Source organism: Melozone crissalis, unplaced genomic scaffold, assembly GCF_028551555.1.
Source record: "Melozone crissalis strain CALT ecotype California unplaced genomic scaffold, PUWL_Pcris_2 ptg000017l_1, whole genome shotgun sequence".
Taxonomy (NCBI): domain Eukaryota; kingdom Metazoa; phylum Chordata; class Aves; order Passeriformes; family Passerellidae; genus Melozone; species Melozone crissalis.
In genome coordinates, this window is record NW_026535795.1 from 9066052 (window position 1) to 9083069 (window position 17018).

At 47.6% G+C, this 17018-nt stretch overlaps 2 protein-coding genes across 3 annotated transcripts in view; one reads left to right on the forward strand and one right to left on the reverse strand.

Moving 5' to 3' along the window:
- Window positions 1-2895: 2895 nt before the first annotated feature.
- TOMM34 (translocase of outer mitochondrial membrane 34) lies at window positions 2896-7519 on the reverse strand. The gene is made up of 7 exons (XM_054274627.1): window positions 7396-7519; window positions 7217-7316; window positions 6935-7087; window positions 6226-6386; window positions 5814-5958; window positions 5081-5207; window positions 2896-3955 (listed from the first exon to the last, which is right to left on the reverse strand). Exons 1-7 carry the CDS (start codon window positions 7517-7519, stop codon window positions 3857-3859), a joined length of 909 nt encoding a protein of 302 aa, XP_054130602.1. The 3' UTR covers window positions 2896-3856.
- A 131-nt stretch (window positions 7520-7650) lies between these two features.
- Window positions 7651-17018, forward strand: part of STK4 (serine/threonine kinase 4) — a 47235-nt gene continuing 37867 nt past the window's right edge. Inside the window, exons 1-9 of one of the 2 annotated variants that reach the window (XM_054274782.1) lie at window positions 7651-7715; window positions 10420-10500; window positions 11327-11455; window positions 13603-13717; window positions 14219-14383; window positions 14784-14951; window positions 15519-15656; window positions 16313-16441; window positions 16866-16919. In XM_054274782.1, coding sequence (XP_054130757.1) covers window positions 7684-7715; window positions 10420-10500; window positions 11327-11455; window positions 13603-13717; window positions 14219-14383; window positions 14784-14951; window positions 15519-15656; window positions 16313-16441; window positions 16866-16919 — 1011 coding nt within the window. In that variant the 5' untranslated portion in view covers window positions 7651-7683. The remainder of the gene's footprint in view (window positions 7716-10419; window positions 10501-11326; window positions 11456-13602; window positions 13718-14218; window positions 14384-14783; window positions 14952-15518; window positions 15657-16312; window positions 16442-16865; window positions 16920-17018) is intronic. The other variant, XM_054274783.1, reaches the window with a different exon arrangement.

The following is a 17018-nucleotide window of genomic DNA, read 5'->3' on the forward strand; positions in this document are numbered from 1 at the left end:
TCTCTGTTTCTTGCAGGCTATGGGACTGAGAGCAAGCCCTGAGAGTGTTGCTGTTGAAGAACAGGAGCAGGAACCCCACCATGCTGTTGGAATCATGCCCATACAGTGACCCTGGCTTGTCCTCACATGCCCCATCCTATTGTTTGTGTGTATTGTAACCCCTGTAGAATTGCCTCCTCCTGCACCTGTAAAAATCCTCACATTAAATGTCTTCTCACCACTGGAAGCACCTTGTGAAATGTGGTGTGGAACCCAGCCTGGGGCAGCTGCCCAGAAAATGATGAGTGCTGATGAATCATCATTTTAGTGAATTTATTGGGTTCTGTAGTTTTATTTGTCCATGTAGCTGACACCAATAAAAAGCTGATACTTCCACCCCCATCCATAAATGGGTTAGCTCCCTTGGCAGGGGGACAGCCAAGGCTTTGCTTCTCCCAGGTGGAAGGATGGGCTCAGGCTGCAGTACTGAGGGATTGAAGTTGGTGGTGCTGGTGGGGTGTCAGTCTGGAGAGCTGACAGTGGGACATGGAGCATTGCATTAACAAGTTGCCAACCAACAGGCTCCTCTAATCCTTTCTGATTCCCTAGGAGGATGGATTTAAGCAAAACAGGATCGATTGCTGCCGTTCTCCTCCAGTAATGAACCTTGTAGACCTGCAGCAATGGCCTCCAGTGTCTCCTGCTGCTCACCACAGGGTCTGTCTGTGTCTGTGCTGCACAAGATCAACTTTCTGAGGTGTTGTGGGGCAGCTATAAATCAAAAGCTGCATTTCCAATGTGTGTCTCTGAGCAGAGGTTCCCAGGAGTCGCTGAAGAGCCTGCAAGCATTCATGACTGCATTGTGTCCCACAAGGACCCCTGCTTGCAGGGGGAGCTGGGACCTGTTACTGCTGCCTCTACCCTGCCCTTAATGCTCTGCTCTCCCTAGTCAGGAAAGGAATCTCAGTCCCTGGAGACTGCTCAGTGCTTGAGGCTGGTGATGCATTGACCTCACTTGACTGCAGGAGCACACCTCCACCAGCACCACCCACCTGCTTTCTGTGCAGCTTCTGCTGCTTTTGCTGTCTCAATCTTCCTTCTGTGCTGTATCATACTCTCCCTCCAGCTCCCTGCTGAGTCACCCCTCCTACCTCTTGTTTTCCTTCCAGCATTTTAATAGAACCACTTACACATTTGCTCCTGCATGGTGTCTGCTCTGCTCCACTGGGATTCTTCACTGGGGCATTTCATCATTCCTTTTTCTCACCTTCATTTCACCAGTTCTTCCTCTGATGTCCTTAAATATTTATTTTCCTCTTAGTGGATGCCTCAGCCTGAACTGTTCAGATGTTTAGATATCATCTCTTCAGTGAGATGCTTATAAAGGATTTAATTCATTTAATATACAGGACCCTGATTTGTTATTTCTCTCAAAGTGTCACCGGCTGGAAGCTTTTCTGCTTGGTCTCTAGAGGAAAAACATGCATTTGCATAAATGCACAAAAGGAGAGCTGGAATGGAGCTGTACAGGTAAACTTCATTCTGCTGTTGTTTAGCTTGGCTGCAGTGTTTTCTCAGGTGTACCAGGGCACTTCAGGTGTGCCTGTGACACCACCCACAGTGCCAGATGGCTGTGCTGGGTGAGCCTTCCTTAAAACCAGGGGTGGGGCCCAGGAACATGAGGATATCAGAATAGCCTCTGAAAGGATGTGAACAAGGACAAGAGGTTTTAAAATGATGATCAGAAAAGGTGAAGCTGGCCCTTGGATCCCTGATGATACAGAAATGATTGAGTAGTTCCCTGGCTGCAGTCCTGGGTGAATTCTGAGGCTTTAGGGAGTTGAGGCAGCAATGCAAATGAGTCTGGAGCAGCTGCTGTGTCTGAGAGGGGCAGGTGAAGGTGAGTCCCTGTCACAAACCCCCTCTGTGTCCCTTTGCCCACCTGGGCAGTGTCAGCACAGACAGCGGCCCCTCAGCAGGAGCAGAAGTGACCCTGAGCTTGCAGTGGTGTCTCACTGCTGCTGTTGCTGGGGAAATCTTTGGAATCTGGCACAAACAAACCTGCTGTTTTGAGGGGAAGATGGTGACTGCTGCTGCTTAGGGGTGCTGCAATGTGCTGCTGTTGAGCAGCGCAGGTGTCTGCCACTCAGGTAACAGCAGGGCTGCCAAAAGGAGAGCTGTCAAGTGAAGCCAGTCCTACTCCTGGACTCCTAATCCTAGTGCTTCTCTGCTGTGTGCTTCCCCACCCTGGAATCCATCACAGCTGCCCCAAGAGCCTGGGCAAGGGCTGGCTGTGGGATCAATGGAGCTGCCATGCTTAGATGCAGGAATGTAGTGAATGGAGCAATTTGTGCCCCTCAGGGAGGACTTGTTCCAAGCCCTGGCACATGACAGCAGCTGGGAACTGCAAAAAGCTGTTTGATGTCAGGCTAAGGTAAGAGGTCTTTGTCTTCAATGGCATTAGAGGGATTGCTCTCAAAATTCAATGCAGCAGGGTACCTGCCTGAAACGCTGCTGGGAGAGGCAAGGTGGGAAACAAATATTTTTGAACCCTGACCAAGGGCTAGCTTCTTATTATCTTACTATTCTGTATTATGAATTGGATCAGGTCAGCATTGGCCAGCACCTTACTAGCTGAGGCAGAGGGCAAGGCTGAGCAATGTTGGAAATCCTGATGCAGCGCTGTGCTCTTCTTGCCATGCCCTTCCCAGCCCCAGTGTCCCTGGAGTTTTCTGGCTCTCTGAACTCTAACTTTAATAGCAACTATGAGCTGAGGTCACTGTCTGAAAGAGCAAAGCCCTGTACAGTGCCTGAAGTCCTCTGCCAAACAGAGGGGACAGGATGAAATGGTTAAACAAGTGTTTCCCTTCCCCTATTCCATCCATCACAAAAAACACAGTCCTAGAGTGAAAATAAACATGGCTTTAATGAGAACAGGTTTTAACAGTTCACAAAGTAACTCCAAGTATCTCTTTATCTACCATTTAAAATCAGTGCCATCAATATCAGATGAGGAGAAACTCAAACATGCATTGAAGTAGTAAGCCAGACCTCAGCTGGGGTGTTACTGTGTATTTTCCTCCCTCTAACACCCCACAGCAACTGCTCCAAAAGGCACAGAGGAGCTAAAGTGGGTTTTTTTTTTTTGTTTTTTCTTTACAAAAAACACAAGACAAAAAAACCATTGCAAAATTCCCAAGCACCCAGAATCTGAAAGAATAGTGCACAGTGTAACAAGGCAGGCTGAACTTGCTGCTGTTCTCTTAAATGTGCAGAATAATTAAAGAAAGCTGCTACTGTAAACATCTGCCCAGCCACACAAAGCAGCAGAACCCAGCTGAGGGCCAGCAGGCATCAAGGGGGAGAGGGAACAAGCTTGGCCCTGTGCAGTAACTGTGCCCCTGCCACAAGAAGGGCATGTGGTGCTCTGGCAACTACAGCAGTTCTTGCAGCCACTTTTTTTCAGTAATAGCAGCACAAATGCAGCAAAACTGTCACCTGAATAAGGACTAAAACCCCTCTGCTTGTAGCTCTTCAGACAGAACAGCCACTCCTGTGCATCTCAGCCAACATGTAAAGAGTCCCTGAGGCCAACATAGTTAGAGGCAAGTTGACTTCAACCAGGAAAATGAACCTAAATGCCTCTTGGGGAGGGGCACTAAAGCTATGCATGATCACAGAGCCAGCTGAATAGAGTTTCATACAGATTATGTCTTAGCAATCACTGTGCTGTACAGAACCTCAGCGATCTCAGCAGTACTGGAAGATAGATAGATTTAACAGCAATCCTGCATTGACTGGTCCCTGTATCAACAGCAGAAGGGAGAAAGCTTTTCTCTGCAGTGGAAAAGCAAGCTTTCCTGGTTGCTTGGTTACCCTAGGCTCTGTTCAGTTCTTGCAGTAATCTCAGTGCAGCTGTGTTCTTTGGTTCAGTTTTCAACAAGCTCTTGATGTCAGCAATACTTGATTTGTAATCCTAGAAAGAGAATATTTTATATTTTTATTTCATTAATAATTTATTTCATGTATATTTTATTTCATTAATATGAAATGCTAGAAGGTGAAGGGCTGTTGAATTTGCAAGCAACTCTGACATGGGAAGAGATGAGAATCTTGACTCCATGTTTCAGAAGGCTGATTTATTATTTTATCATATATATTATATTAAAAGAAAATTATATATTAAAACTATACTAAAAGAATAGAAGGATTTCATCAGAAGGCCAGCAAGCAATAGAAAGGAATGAGACCAATCAAAGATGCACCTGTTGCATTCCACAGCAGATAATTCTTGTTGATATTTCATTTCTGAGGCTCTCAGCTTCTCTCAGGAGAATACATCCGTGACAGAAGGGGTAGTGCATTAAAAAAGTCTAAGGCAGAACTACTGCCCAGCAACAGAGGCAGAGACAGCACAGTGAAGCCTGTGGCTCCCTCTCTGTGACTGCTCAAGCACTGGCATTGATGTAGCTATTCTAAAACCTGTTCAAACGAGGGCTGAAATGATAATTTCATCACACAAGTGCATTCTGAGTCCAACACCAATGCAATGTGTACTCCAGTACTGATTCCTGCATTCCTCGTGAGACAAAAAGATAAAGCTCAACACAACCCTGGTCTCTGTGGGGACCAGGGACAGGATCTGTGGGAAGGGCCTGGAGTTGTGTCAGAGGAGCTTTGGGTCGTGTATTAGGAAAAGGCTCTTCATGCAGAGGGGGGGTGGGCAGTGGAACAGGCTCCCCAGGGATGTGGTCACAGCGCCAAGCCTGACAGAGCCCAAGAAGTGTTTGCACAATGCTCTTGGTCCCAGGGTATCATTGGTGGGGATGGTGCTGTGCAGGGTGAGGAGCTGGACTTGAGGATCACAGTCTGTGATTCTGTGAAAAGCAGTTGCCTTCAGCATTTCTAGAAATAAGACTTAATGCTGATAAACTCATGAGATTCAAACAGCAAAGTGTGATGTCTGACTCTTAGTCCTTAAAGGTCTGATGGCAGAGGGTGTCTAGCACAGGAACAAGTCCTAAAGGGTATCTCTGGCTCTGATCATGCAGCAACAGCCATCTAGTCCTAGCCTAAAGCCCTGCAGAAACTCCTGACTTACCTTCAGCTCTTTAAGTGCTTGAGCACGCCTGTAGAGTGCCTTGACATTCTTAGGATCCACCTTGAGAGCTTCAGTGCAGTCCTGTGCTGCTTCCTTGTATTGCTTCAGGGTCAGGTAACAGAGAGCTCTGCAACACACACACACCTTCTCAGAGACCTTTGACAGCATCCAGAGCCACAACAGAGCCAGGGCAGCACAGAGCTGGCCTCCAAAACCATCTTCGTGTGTTGTGTCATTTATTCTGGAGCTCAAGTTTGTGTTATTTACAGGGAGGGAAAAAAGGAAATGGTTTTTCAAAGAAACAAAAAGGAAGATGTTTAGAGCAACCTGCCCTAAAGACAAAGTGCACTTGGAGGATGCAGGTTCCGGCCTCTGCCAGTGCAGCACCTGCTCTGCCTGCTGCAACTGCCTTACAAGTACTTTGAGTGTTTAAGGACAGCAGTTTGAGGTTTGTAGGAGAGGAGAGACCACTCAACATACCCTAGTCCTGTCAGACAAAGCAGTCAAGGGAGAAATGCCCTGGCAGCCCAGAGGGGAGTGTCTCCAAGGGGTTCTGTACTACCTGATCAAAGAATGTTACACCACAGGGGAGGCTGCACTTGGGGTGAACCTGAGAGGGTGGTTTTGTTTTATTCATTAGTTTGGGAGCAAATATTAAACAGTTCTGCCAGGAAGTGCCATGGTGGTTTTTATACAGGTCCAAGAAATAGTTGGGCAAAGAGCTGAACAGTACCTGTTGGTGTAAGTTGCACATTCCTTGTTGAGCTTTAAACTCTCAGTGTACTTCTCTACTGCTTTTTTATGGTTTCCTTTCTTCACTAATTCATTTCCTTCTTCCTTAAGCACTCTAGCTCTCTCCATGCCAGCTGCAGTGTTGTCTGGAAATGGTGTGAAAGGATACAGAACTCTATAAAACCAACAAGAATACCACAGCCTCACAGAAAACAAATATCCCCATACCAGAGGCAAGACACACAGACATCAAAGAAACCAGAATCAACCAAAAAGGCTGTGGCAGAACCAGGCCTGGGTTTCTCCAGGCCTCAGCCCTGGCTGCAGACACACCAAGCAGGTGTGGCAGCTGTCTTGGTCATCACCCTTGGGAGCTACAGGGCTCTCTGCCCAGCCCAAGGGCACGTTCCCACCTCCTTCTCCCCGTGGTGCAGCTGCAGGAGGAGTGTTTGCCCCTGGGGCCTGGGCAGAAGGAACGCTCCACCTCGTCTGGGCAGAAACAGGCACTGTGGGGATTGGTGGCAGCTTCTGACGCCAGTTCACACCATCCTTCTCCAGTAGGGCTTTAGTCATCCTGGAAGAGACAGCTCCCAGTCACCCTGGCTGGGGCATGCAGTACCAGCCAGGTCACTTTTAACCTGTCTTGTGTATTAAGAAGAGCATCTCTCTGATTCCTTTACATGCATCTCAGCTAGGTTTGTTCTACAGACAGGACATTTGCAAAAATATTATCTTCACACCAGCAGGGCTAAAAACACAACAGGACACGGGCTGGGGCTGTGACTGCTCAGGTGAGCAAGAGCCATGCATTTCACTCCTTGGTCTGGCAAGCAGAGGGCACTAGAAAGAGAACACGACTAGAGCAGCCTGTAAACTTAGAGAGGCTTAAAGGATAGGGCACTGAACTTCAGTTCATTATTTCCTCTAAACCAGGCACTGAGCAGAGCAAAAACAGTCCCACAGCAATCACTCCCAGACCTCGACCAGCACCTCGAAAGGCACTAGCAGGCAGAGGGAGCACAGTCAGGCACCCGTGTGCCTGGGACCCAGCTTGGTCCTGCCAGGAATGAGCACGGCTGGAGCAGCAGCACCCAGCTGCGGGCACCGGGCACCGTTCCTCACCTGTTGACTCCATCGTGCGCCGCCTGCACGGAGCAGTCCACCTGCAGGGCCGTCTTGTAGTCCACGTAGGCCAGCGAGTACCTCTCCAGCGCCTCGTACGCCGCTGCCCGCCGCAGGAGGGGCTTGATCCCGAACGGGACCAGCTCCAGGGCGCTGCGGCGGAGCGGAGAGCGCCGTGAGCCAGCGCGCCCGGGCCGCGCCGCGCTCCGCCCGCCCCGGGACCACCGGCTCAGCGCTCCCCGCGGCCCCGCCGGGTGTCCCCGGCCCCGCCGGCTCACTCACCTGGTACAGTCGGCCACGCAGAGGCTGCAGGCACCGTCCTTGAGGTGGCAGGCGGCGCGGTTGGCCAGCAGCACGCTGCGCTCCTCGGCGCTGGCATCCCCTGCGCGGGGCACACGCGATTCAGAGGGGTGTCCCCGCTCGTCCGCCCCGAGCCCGCCCCGAGCCGTGCCCTACCCTACCTGCGGCTTCCAGCTGCGCCAGCGCCCGCGAGTAGAGCTCGGCGGCCGGGCCGTACTGCCCGCGGCGGAACTCCTCGTTGCCGGCCCGGCGCAGCGCACCGGGGGAGCCGGGAGACGCGGCCATCGCGCCGCCGCCGCCGCGCCCGGGAAGCCGCGCCCCTGCCGCCGGAGCCGGGGCGGGCGCTCCCCGCTGGCATCCGGCGGCGGGCGGAAGCGGCGGCCGAGCGGTGCCATGGAGCAGTGAGGGACGGAGCAGTGAGGGACGGAGCGGCTCGCCGACAGACCGCCATGGAGACGGTGCAGCTGCGGAACCCGCGCCGGTAAGCGCGGGGTGTGTCCCTGCCGGGAGCGGGGATGCTGCGGCCAGTGTCACCCCCTTGCTGGCGGCGCGGGGCCGGGAGCGGGGCTGCGGGCGCGCCGGGCTCCGGCCCCTTCGGTTCTCCGGAGCCGCGGGGCCGTGGGCAGCAGCCCCTGGCACCGGGCAGGTCCCTGCTGGGACAGCCCCGCACTCAGGTGCGGGAAAACGGCTGAAACCGGAACGCTGGGGAGACGGCACTGCCCGCGCTGCTGCGGGAGCTCCCGCCGGCTACCGCGGCTGTACGAGCCGTGCTGGCCCATGCCCGTGGGGTGACACTGCCCCGGTCACTTGTTCTCCCGTCGCGTCTCTCCTTGGGTGAGTTTTGTGCGGGTCTGTGCCCCCGGTGCCGTGTCCGGGAGCGGTGCCCAGCCCTGGCGCTACCGCCTTCCTCCGTGCCTGGGCACAGCGAGCACACCGGGGACACTGAGCGCGCCGGGCATACTGGCACACCGGGTACACCGACACACCGAGCATACCGGGCACACCGGACACACTAGGCACACCAGGGACAGCGGGCACAGCGAGCTCACCGGGCACACCGAGCTCACCGGGTACACCGAGCACACCGGGTACACCGGGCACACTGGGTACAGCGGGCACACCGGGCATATGAGCACACCGGGCACACTGAGCACACCGGGCACACCGAGCCCGGGCCCTCGGGGGTTTCGGGGCGACCCCCACTCGAAGCCGTGAGTCCGTATCTCGGGCTGCCGTGCCGGGCCGGGCTGCGGGGCAGGGCTGGGATGAAGTGTCAGTGTCCGAATCCTATCAGTACCTCGCAGCTGGGACCCGGGGACGCTCCGGCAGCGAACAAAGGAAGCGGCTGGCGCTGCTCCCCAGTGGCATTGGCCCCTTTGGTTAAACAGTGATGTATGTTCTGTTAAAAAACAAAACAAGCTTGGTTTTATTCTATAATTGCTTATGGGGCAGGTGATTAAGATTAGATCTGAATAACAACAGAGGTGAGATTGGGTTTGTGTTGCTGTTGCATCTGTGTGGTATAAACATCCAGGAGAAAGGCAGAGTGTGTCAGACAGCAGTGAGTGCACTCGGTGGAGCAGGACAATGCAAAGTAATTGGGCTCCTGGTCTGTAGTAGAAATTATGCTGTTTGCTGCAAGCACAGTAGTTGTCTGATTATTGTGTTTGGGTATATGAAAAGTCTTTTTTTTTCCTTTTTATGCTAGTAGAATTTAGGCCTCAACTTAAACAAGAAGGGTCTGCCTCTTGCGTCACCACAAGAGCCCATTCTGGGCTCCTTAAAAATGGTCTTATGTGTTTTCTGGTGCATGTGTTACCTGCTTTTCCCCTTTTCCCACAGCTTCTTCCCTCTCCGTTTTCACAGGGACAAGTAAATTCTGTTTAATGCTTATCTGAGCAGGGAAGCTAGCAGCTACTTTCAGTATTTCACCACTTCCTGAGTCTGCTTCAGGAAGCCATTGTATGTGCTCCATGCGTGAGCTGCTCCTCCCTTGTGGCTTTTGTACATAAACATAATAGCCAGGGGTCAATGAATGGTTTTTCATTCTATTTCTGAAGAAATTGGGTAAAAAAGTTACATATTTAGTATAAAAATTAGTATTCCTGCGACTGGAGTCCTGATCTTTAGCAGCAGCTCTAAGAGCTTTCAGGAGCAACTCGCGGTTGCAGGCAACTACACGTGTTTTACTTTAAACAGCAGCCAGTGCTAAAAACTCTGACTCTTTCAAGTTTCTGTGTTTGAAAAACTCAAATGAGCTGATTTAGGGAGTTTGTAGGGGGTTTTGTTGGCTGGTTTTTGTTTATTGTTGTTTCAGATTTTTTTAGTTCATGTGAAAATGAAAGAGCACTTGTTTGTGGGCTGTTGGATACTCTTACCACTGACGATAAAATACTGTTTTCAGACCTTTTTGTTATGTAGTCCTTAGCTGTTTCAGGAGGTCTGGTGAACAGCTCTCCAGTGCAGACTCAAACAAATATGATTGAGCTTCTTGTTGCTTTGTGTACGGCATCTCCCTAAAAGCTGTTCTGGGGGAAAGGGGGGCCACGTGAAGAACCACAGCACATGGCAGGTTTTTATTCCTAGAAATTATTTCAGCTGACTCTTATTAGCATTACTTTAAGAGGGATGGCATCAAGATCCTGAGAGTCAGATGCAGTTCCCTTTTACCTGATAGAATCTTCCTAGTAAATGTCCAGGCCCATGAAGTTAAGATCCGAAGTTCTGATGTTAAAAATGTCCAGGTGAGAGCAGTATTGCCTCCTGCCTCCCAACAAATGTACTCCACACATACTCTAAGCATCAGGGAAGATGATGTTCCCTTTTTTTGGTAGGTATCTTTCTATTCCAGATATTGAAATTCAGCAGATATGTTCAATGGCTTCAAGACTGTGCCATGCTGAGATGTGACCACCAGCATATAGATCCTGAAACTGATTTCTGCCAAGAGAAGCTGTGGATTTGTGTGCTCCCATTCTATTCTTTTTAATTCCCAGTCCTTTTTTGATATTGGATGCTAATAAGACTCGGTTTCCTCATCAGGTGAAATAAACTTACTTCGTAGTCAATTTACTTCATGCCAAATCTTTTGTATGTTTAAGTGGTGGTATTTATTCCTCTGTTTCAGCAGAGCCCAAACTGCCATAAAATTAAATGTAATAATTTCTGTCTCCTTACCCATACAGGCAGCTGAAGAAGTTAGATGAAGACAGTTTAACCAAACAGCCTGAAGAGGTATTTGATGTCCTGGAGAAGCTTGGAGAAGGGTATGTGTTGTGATCCAGTGGGCCCAGTGTACATTTCTCTAGGCAAACACATCTGTGTAACAGAGGAGTGTTCTGATGTTTCACTTTTGTCATGGTCCCGTTTCTGAAAGGTAGCTACTGACATAGTGACATTATTTGGTTAATAACAGAATAAAGAATTTGATTCCCAGGAGCTTAATCCAAATAGCAGGTTATGGGTCAGCAGTAGGGAGTTTAAAAGTTTGTGAAAAATCCCAGCCTGGAGTTGGTAGAGCCCTGTGGGAACTCAAAGATTTTGTAGTTCATGCCTGGTACATCTTGAGGAAAATCTGCCTGGTGGAAGTGAACTTGTGATGCTGTGCCCTTTGGTGAGGCAGAGCAGCATGGCAACACTCCAGGAGTGACGTGTTCACTGCCTGGAGCAGTGTGAAAAGACTGAGTGTAAATCTGCCTGGCTGCTGCAAGTAAAGAAGCTGGAAATAGGAGTGATAATATCTGACAGGAACAAGCAAACCTCTCTGACCAGAGCTGTAGTTCTTGCTGATGCTGATACTCTGTGCTGGAAAAAGAGAATTTTTAGGTATTGAATTTGTATGAAAGGCCATTCCAAAGCTACGGTCAGTGTAATGATGGTGTGCTCTTTCCTCTGACTAAGTTTGTTGGCTTATTTGTATTACAGTGTTTAAAAGTTAGTGGGCTGATTATTTACTTTAAAATACAAAATATTTTTAACAAAAGGATAGTTAATGTTTTACCTGATGGTTACACTCACAAAAAGCAAAACAATAACATTAATATTTTTAAAACCTTACTATATTCAGTGTTTGTTTCATGTTTTGTTTTCCAGTTCTTATGGCAGTGTATTCAAAGCCATCCATAAAGAAACGGGTCAAGTTGTTGCAATTAAACAAGTTCCTGTGGAATCTGACCTGCAAGAAATCATCAAGGAAATCTCCATAATGCAGCAATGTGACAGGTAAGTGTGTGCTTCAAAACATTTATTGGCATGCAAGGAAAAGCATCACCTCTGACCTGGCATTTAATCAAATTAGAGCCATGAGCTTGTGTAGGACCGTCGGCGGTAGGACAGTGGGGATGGATGGAGAGCAGAGATCTCTGCAGCCAGGGCTGGAACTTGGGGTTTATTGCAAAGGGCCTGGGGGCAGGGCCCTGCTGGGAGCTGCCAGACACAGCTCAGAGCAGGCTGAGAGAGGAGAGGGGGAGAGAGGATGAGAGAGTAAAAGGGTAAGAGAGCGAGCTTCCTGTTACAATACCATGAATCTTCTTCTGTGTTGAATATTCTGATTCTCACTAACCAATCTAGTACAATATACAAATCCTATAGCATCTACATACAGCCTATAAGAATCACTACATTACTATACTGTGTTACATTTTAAACCCTAAAAACTCCTCTTTGGGCCCCTTCTGCCAAGCTGGCAGGGTCTGCTCTGACCCTTGGGCCTGTCTGCAAGCAGAGGGTGTTGTTCCATCAAAAGGGGATTACCTTCAGCTGGCCACACCATTGTTTTCCCATTGTTCAGTAACTCGGGTATCTCAAAGCTTGCTTTCATTTCAATCTTGCTTATAGTTTCTATATTCTCAAAATCTTTTGCCAGACAATCATATTTATAAGGCTTTCCCGTTTCATCTTCCCCGACAATCTTGCCTTGGTGCTGCCTTCCCAGCAAGGCACAGAAAAGTGTCAGAAGGAGGTTTTTTGTTTCTGTTTTAAAGGGCACGTGGATGAGAGGCGCTAATGCATGGCTGCTCTTGCGTGTGCACAGCTCCGTGCTGTCACCTGCTCTTGTGGCAGGACTGTCCTTCCTGCTCCTGTCCTGCCTCTGCAGGCTCTGCTGCAGTGCAAGCTGATCTGAGCATCCCCTGAATAACCTGCTGGCAGCTCTGTGATGGTTGTTGTTCCCCTTTGTGCATGTTTTTATAGGAAGAGGTGCTGCAGTGATTTAGCCAGTGAAGAGCTTGTGGGTAGGGAAGACCCTCTCAAAGTGCAAGGCTGAAGGTTTTAAATACACACATTTCTTCTGGTGTTGTGAATCTGGCCTTAGGAAACACTACTTTGAAGGACTTCCTGTGTGGAAAGCCATTTAAAATAAATTACATGAGCAGTATAAAACTGTGGTCCCAGTCACGCTATTGCATTCCACTCTCACTGTAGTTAAAGGAAGATGACTTAGGGGCAGGCAGCAGAGTGTATCCTGAAAAGAAATTGTTCCTGAAAAATCTTACTGTGTAACTTGAAATGCATTACTACTTTCTCTTAAATTAAATATTAGTATTGTAAGGCCTAAAGTGAGACCTCAGAGTTGTGAACAGCAGAGGGAGTGAATCACTGGAGCATCACATTTTCTGTGCAAGCATTAAGGGGCACTGCAGTGTGACTGACCTGCTAGTTTTAAAGCTTTTTCATTAGAAAATGTTCAGAAGAAAATAAATTAAACACGCTTTTGTTCCTTAGCTTCATTCACATCAAATCAGGGACAGTCTTTCTGTTAGTTTTTGCTTTACCTTTTACAGAAGACACATGGTTTTTCTGAGCATTGTACTTTACTTGGTTTTTTCCTTCTTGGGCAGCCAGAAAGCTGACTGAGACAGTCTTAGGTTGTGCTGAGATCCTAAAATATATCCTGGACTAAATCAAAGAGACAAGTAGGTTCACGTGGTGGTGGGGGAACATTTGTCTTAATGAGCATGATAGTATTTTCCAGCAAAGTGTGGGCTTTATTTATTGTTTCTGTTTGTTTGCAAATGTTCTGCAGCACCTTTTCCAGGGGCTGCTGTGGCCTGTTTCCCATTCCCTGTCCTGCTGTAGCCTGGTTCAGACTGGAGGCTAATCAGCCCTTGTTTCCGTGGGATTTGTGGGACAGTTTAGCTCCCCGGAGTGACTTAGTGGCAGGTCATGTGAGCCCTGCTGTGGGAGCAGGCTTGGCAGGACTGGGGAGCCCTGTGCAGAATTCAGGGTGTTCTGGAATGCTTCTGCTCTGGGTTGGCACTTCAGCACTGAGTTTCTAAAACATACTCAGGGTCTCTGCAGTGTATTGTGCTTATTCAGTGATGCTGGTTCCTGGTGTCTGACTCTTTGTTTTATCCCCTCTTCTTTCCTAGTCCTCATGTGGTGAAATACTACGGCAGCTATTTCAAGAACACAGACCTGTGGATAGTCATGGAGTACTGTGGTGCTGGATCTGTGTCTGACATTATTCGGTTACGAAATAAAACTGTACGTGTGTCCTTTCTCCTTTGAGGGCAGGGGTGGGACTGTGTGTGCAGTATGAGTAGTTAGGGCGGAATTCTCAGTGTTCAGTGCCTGACACAACCATTGGCCATAACTTGAGAGATGCAGGTCCTTTGTTACTCTGAAAATGGCAAAATTGATTACACTGAGTTTTGGTTCTCTGGACAATTTAATTGGTGTGTTGGTTTTTTTGAAAACCCAGACTGATTCCAGGTAAGACCCTACTTTGCCTTACTTTGGTTATTTCAGGATAAGAATTACTAGCTGAGAAAAGGTTGTGGCATAGGAAATGTAGTAGTGTGTTTATGTATGCTGGTTGTGATCTAATTCTGCTACATAAGTCACTAACTAATTCCCCATTGGTATGGCAACATTTAGTGAAGGCAATTAAGTGGCAATTAGTGAATCTCAGTAAAATACAGACCAAAGCACAATAGTGCTGTGTCTCATCCACTGGTATTTGGCAGTAACTCTTCCCTTCTTCAGCTCACAGAGGAGGAAATTGCCACAATAGTGCAATCAACACTGAAAGGACTCGAGTACCTGCATTTTATGAGGAAAATACACAGGGACATCAAAGCTGGAAATATATTGCTAAATACAGAGGGACATGCTAAACTTGCTGATTTTGGAGTGGCAGGACAACTTACAGTAAGTAAAACCAGGGTGGCTGTGTACATTTCAGTTTATCTTTTTAATCTGTGTGTGTGATGGGAATGTGGAGCTGGATAAATTGTTCATAGATGGTTTTTAGCACTTTGCACCATGGGATGCTAAACCAGCAGCAGATTAGAGGAGATCTTCCTCTGTGGAAGCTGTTACAACTAAGTAATGGTTTGCAATAGCATTTGCTGCTTTTTTAGTATACTTTTAGGTTCTGTGAGCACATTTTAATTGATCTTTGCAGACTTCTGTATTCTGGTCTTGCTGAGTCTAATAATCTGCATGTGTGCAAGATAATTAGGGTGATAATTAATGATGATTAATCATTAATGACTGTTTATGGCTAATACAGTTGCTGTTGTCTGGATCTTTATCCTTTTCTCCTCAGGACACCATGGCAAAGCGGAACACAGTCATAGGGACCCCATTTTGGATGGCTCCAGAAGTGATTCAGGAAATTGGGTATAATTGTGTGGCAGACATCTGGTCCCTGGGAATCACTGCCATAGAAATGGCTGAAGGAAAGCCACCATATGCAGATATTCATCCCATGAGGGTAAGGACCATGGCCTTAAATGTATTGCTGTGTGGAAAAGGCTTGATATCATAGCTGGTTGAATCATGTATCAGCATGCCATCTTGTTTTTAATATGTAGAACAAGTTGTTTTCTGTCAGTTCTTTGTACTGTTGATTAAATTAAAAACGGGTCTTTGTCAAGAACAATCTGCATGGAAATAAAAAAAAATCACAGTTCTCTTCTGTTAAGACATAGCTGGTGCTCTGTGTTGGATGTGAAGGATATTTCCAGCTGGATTATCCAAAGTGAATTTTTTTTTTTTTTTTTAATACAAGCACAAATTTTAGAGACTGAAAAATGTCAGATTCACACTTTTGGGGCACATAATGGCTCTGCCAGATATGAGCACCTAGTGAGAAAAGTCTGTTTTCCTGCTGCTTGATCCCTGTGAGCAGATTTGCGTGAAATATTGGCACAAACTCCTCACAGGCAGCACCTGGAAAAATCCACTGTTCTTTAGTACCAGCATGTGTTTGGGTGTATTTATGTTGAATCGTTGGTTCTAAGCTTTGTTGTGGAAATCTGAAATACTCTCCTGCTTTCAGGCCATTTTCATGATTCCCACCAATCCTCCTCCAACGTTCCGGAAGCCGGAGCTGTGGTCGGACAATTTCACAGACTTTGTGAAGCAGTGTCTTGTGAAGAGCCCGGAGCAGAGAGCCACTGCAACACAGCTGCTGCAGGTCTGCTTTTCCTAGGAGAGCATAAACTCTGGGGGAGGCTGTGCTGTGTGGCTCTTGAGATGTTGGTTTCGTTTCTTGCTGCTCCTGCTCACTGCAGATTGTACTTTTTAGTAACTTGTTATAAAAATTTCACACTCAACTTCAACTTCTCAGTTCTTCTCTAAGAACCAGTCTGACTTCAACTTCCTCTGTCTTCTCTGGGGTGTTTTTGTTGTTTTGGCTTTCAGAGTTTGTTGTTGGTTTGCTGGTTTGGTTTGGTTTGGATTTGTTGTTTTACTTTTAAGTTCCCACCAGCTCTGCCAAGAAAGTGTCTCTTAAAACACAAAACAGGGCAGGCTGAGTGTAAGTGGTTACTCAGAATGTTCCAGGCATGGTAATGGTCTGTGTAATTGATTCTTGACAGCTAAGCAAGGAAAGAAGTAGAGCTGTGGGTGGTGAATGAGCCCAAGGTCTCACATCAGTTGTGCCCTTGGAGCTTGATCTTGTTTGGGGGGTGGAAGTTCTCCCTCCTGTGCCAAACAGAAGGACTGGGTAATTATTTTAGTAATGTTTCGAGTTAAACCTTAATTTGATTTGAAGTAGGCCATAGTAACAGTGTTTTACTGTTCTGTCCTGCTTTGGATGCAGTGCTTATTTGTTTTTAAAATATTTCTCAGCATCCATTTGTTAAAAGTGCCAAAGGAGTATCAATTCTGAGGGACCTGATTAATGAAGCAATGGACATCAAGCTGAAACGCCAAGAGGCCCAGCAGCGTGAGCTGGATCAGGAGGATGAAGAAAATTCAGTGAGTATTTAATAGCAGCAGTGTGCAAAGTCCAAACTCTCACTCCTTTCAAAGGGCTTAACTGCTTCAGGTTTTGTTTTTGCAATATTTTGTCCCATTGCCAGTGGATTTGACTTAGTTCTGGAGTTGTCTTCTTTATGAGTGTAACGTGGTGGTTGGTGCCTGCTCAAGCTGTATTTGAGTGGGACAGGCAGCATGAGTGGGGTCCTGTCCACCTTACAGTGTAGCTTGAGGCTGGGCTACAAAGTGCTGTATGCAGAAGACTTGATTAATTTTCCCAGTTGGATTATATTATATATGCAGTAGTGATAATGTTTTCATTGTAGATTGAGGTCTTAGACTGCTCTCCTTGTACAGAATAATAATATCATCTATGATGCACTGTGATACAAGTCTGTTGTGTTGTTTTACTGTTGTGCTTTAGAACATCCCTTATAGAAACTTTCTTCTGCACAAGAGCAACCGACAGAAGCCTGAGGTGAGGGCATGGGAAGTGTTCAGGGCTTGCTGTGGATCTCAGTTTGGCTCTCTGTTTCAGTGGTTACAGCATGTGGATTTGGGAAGCATGTTGAAAACT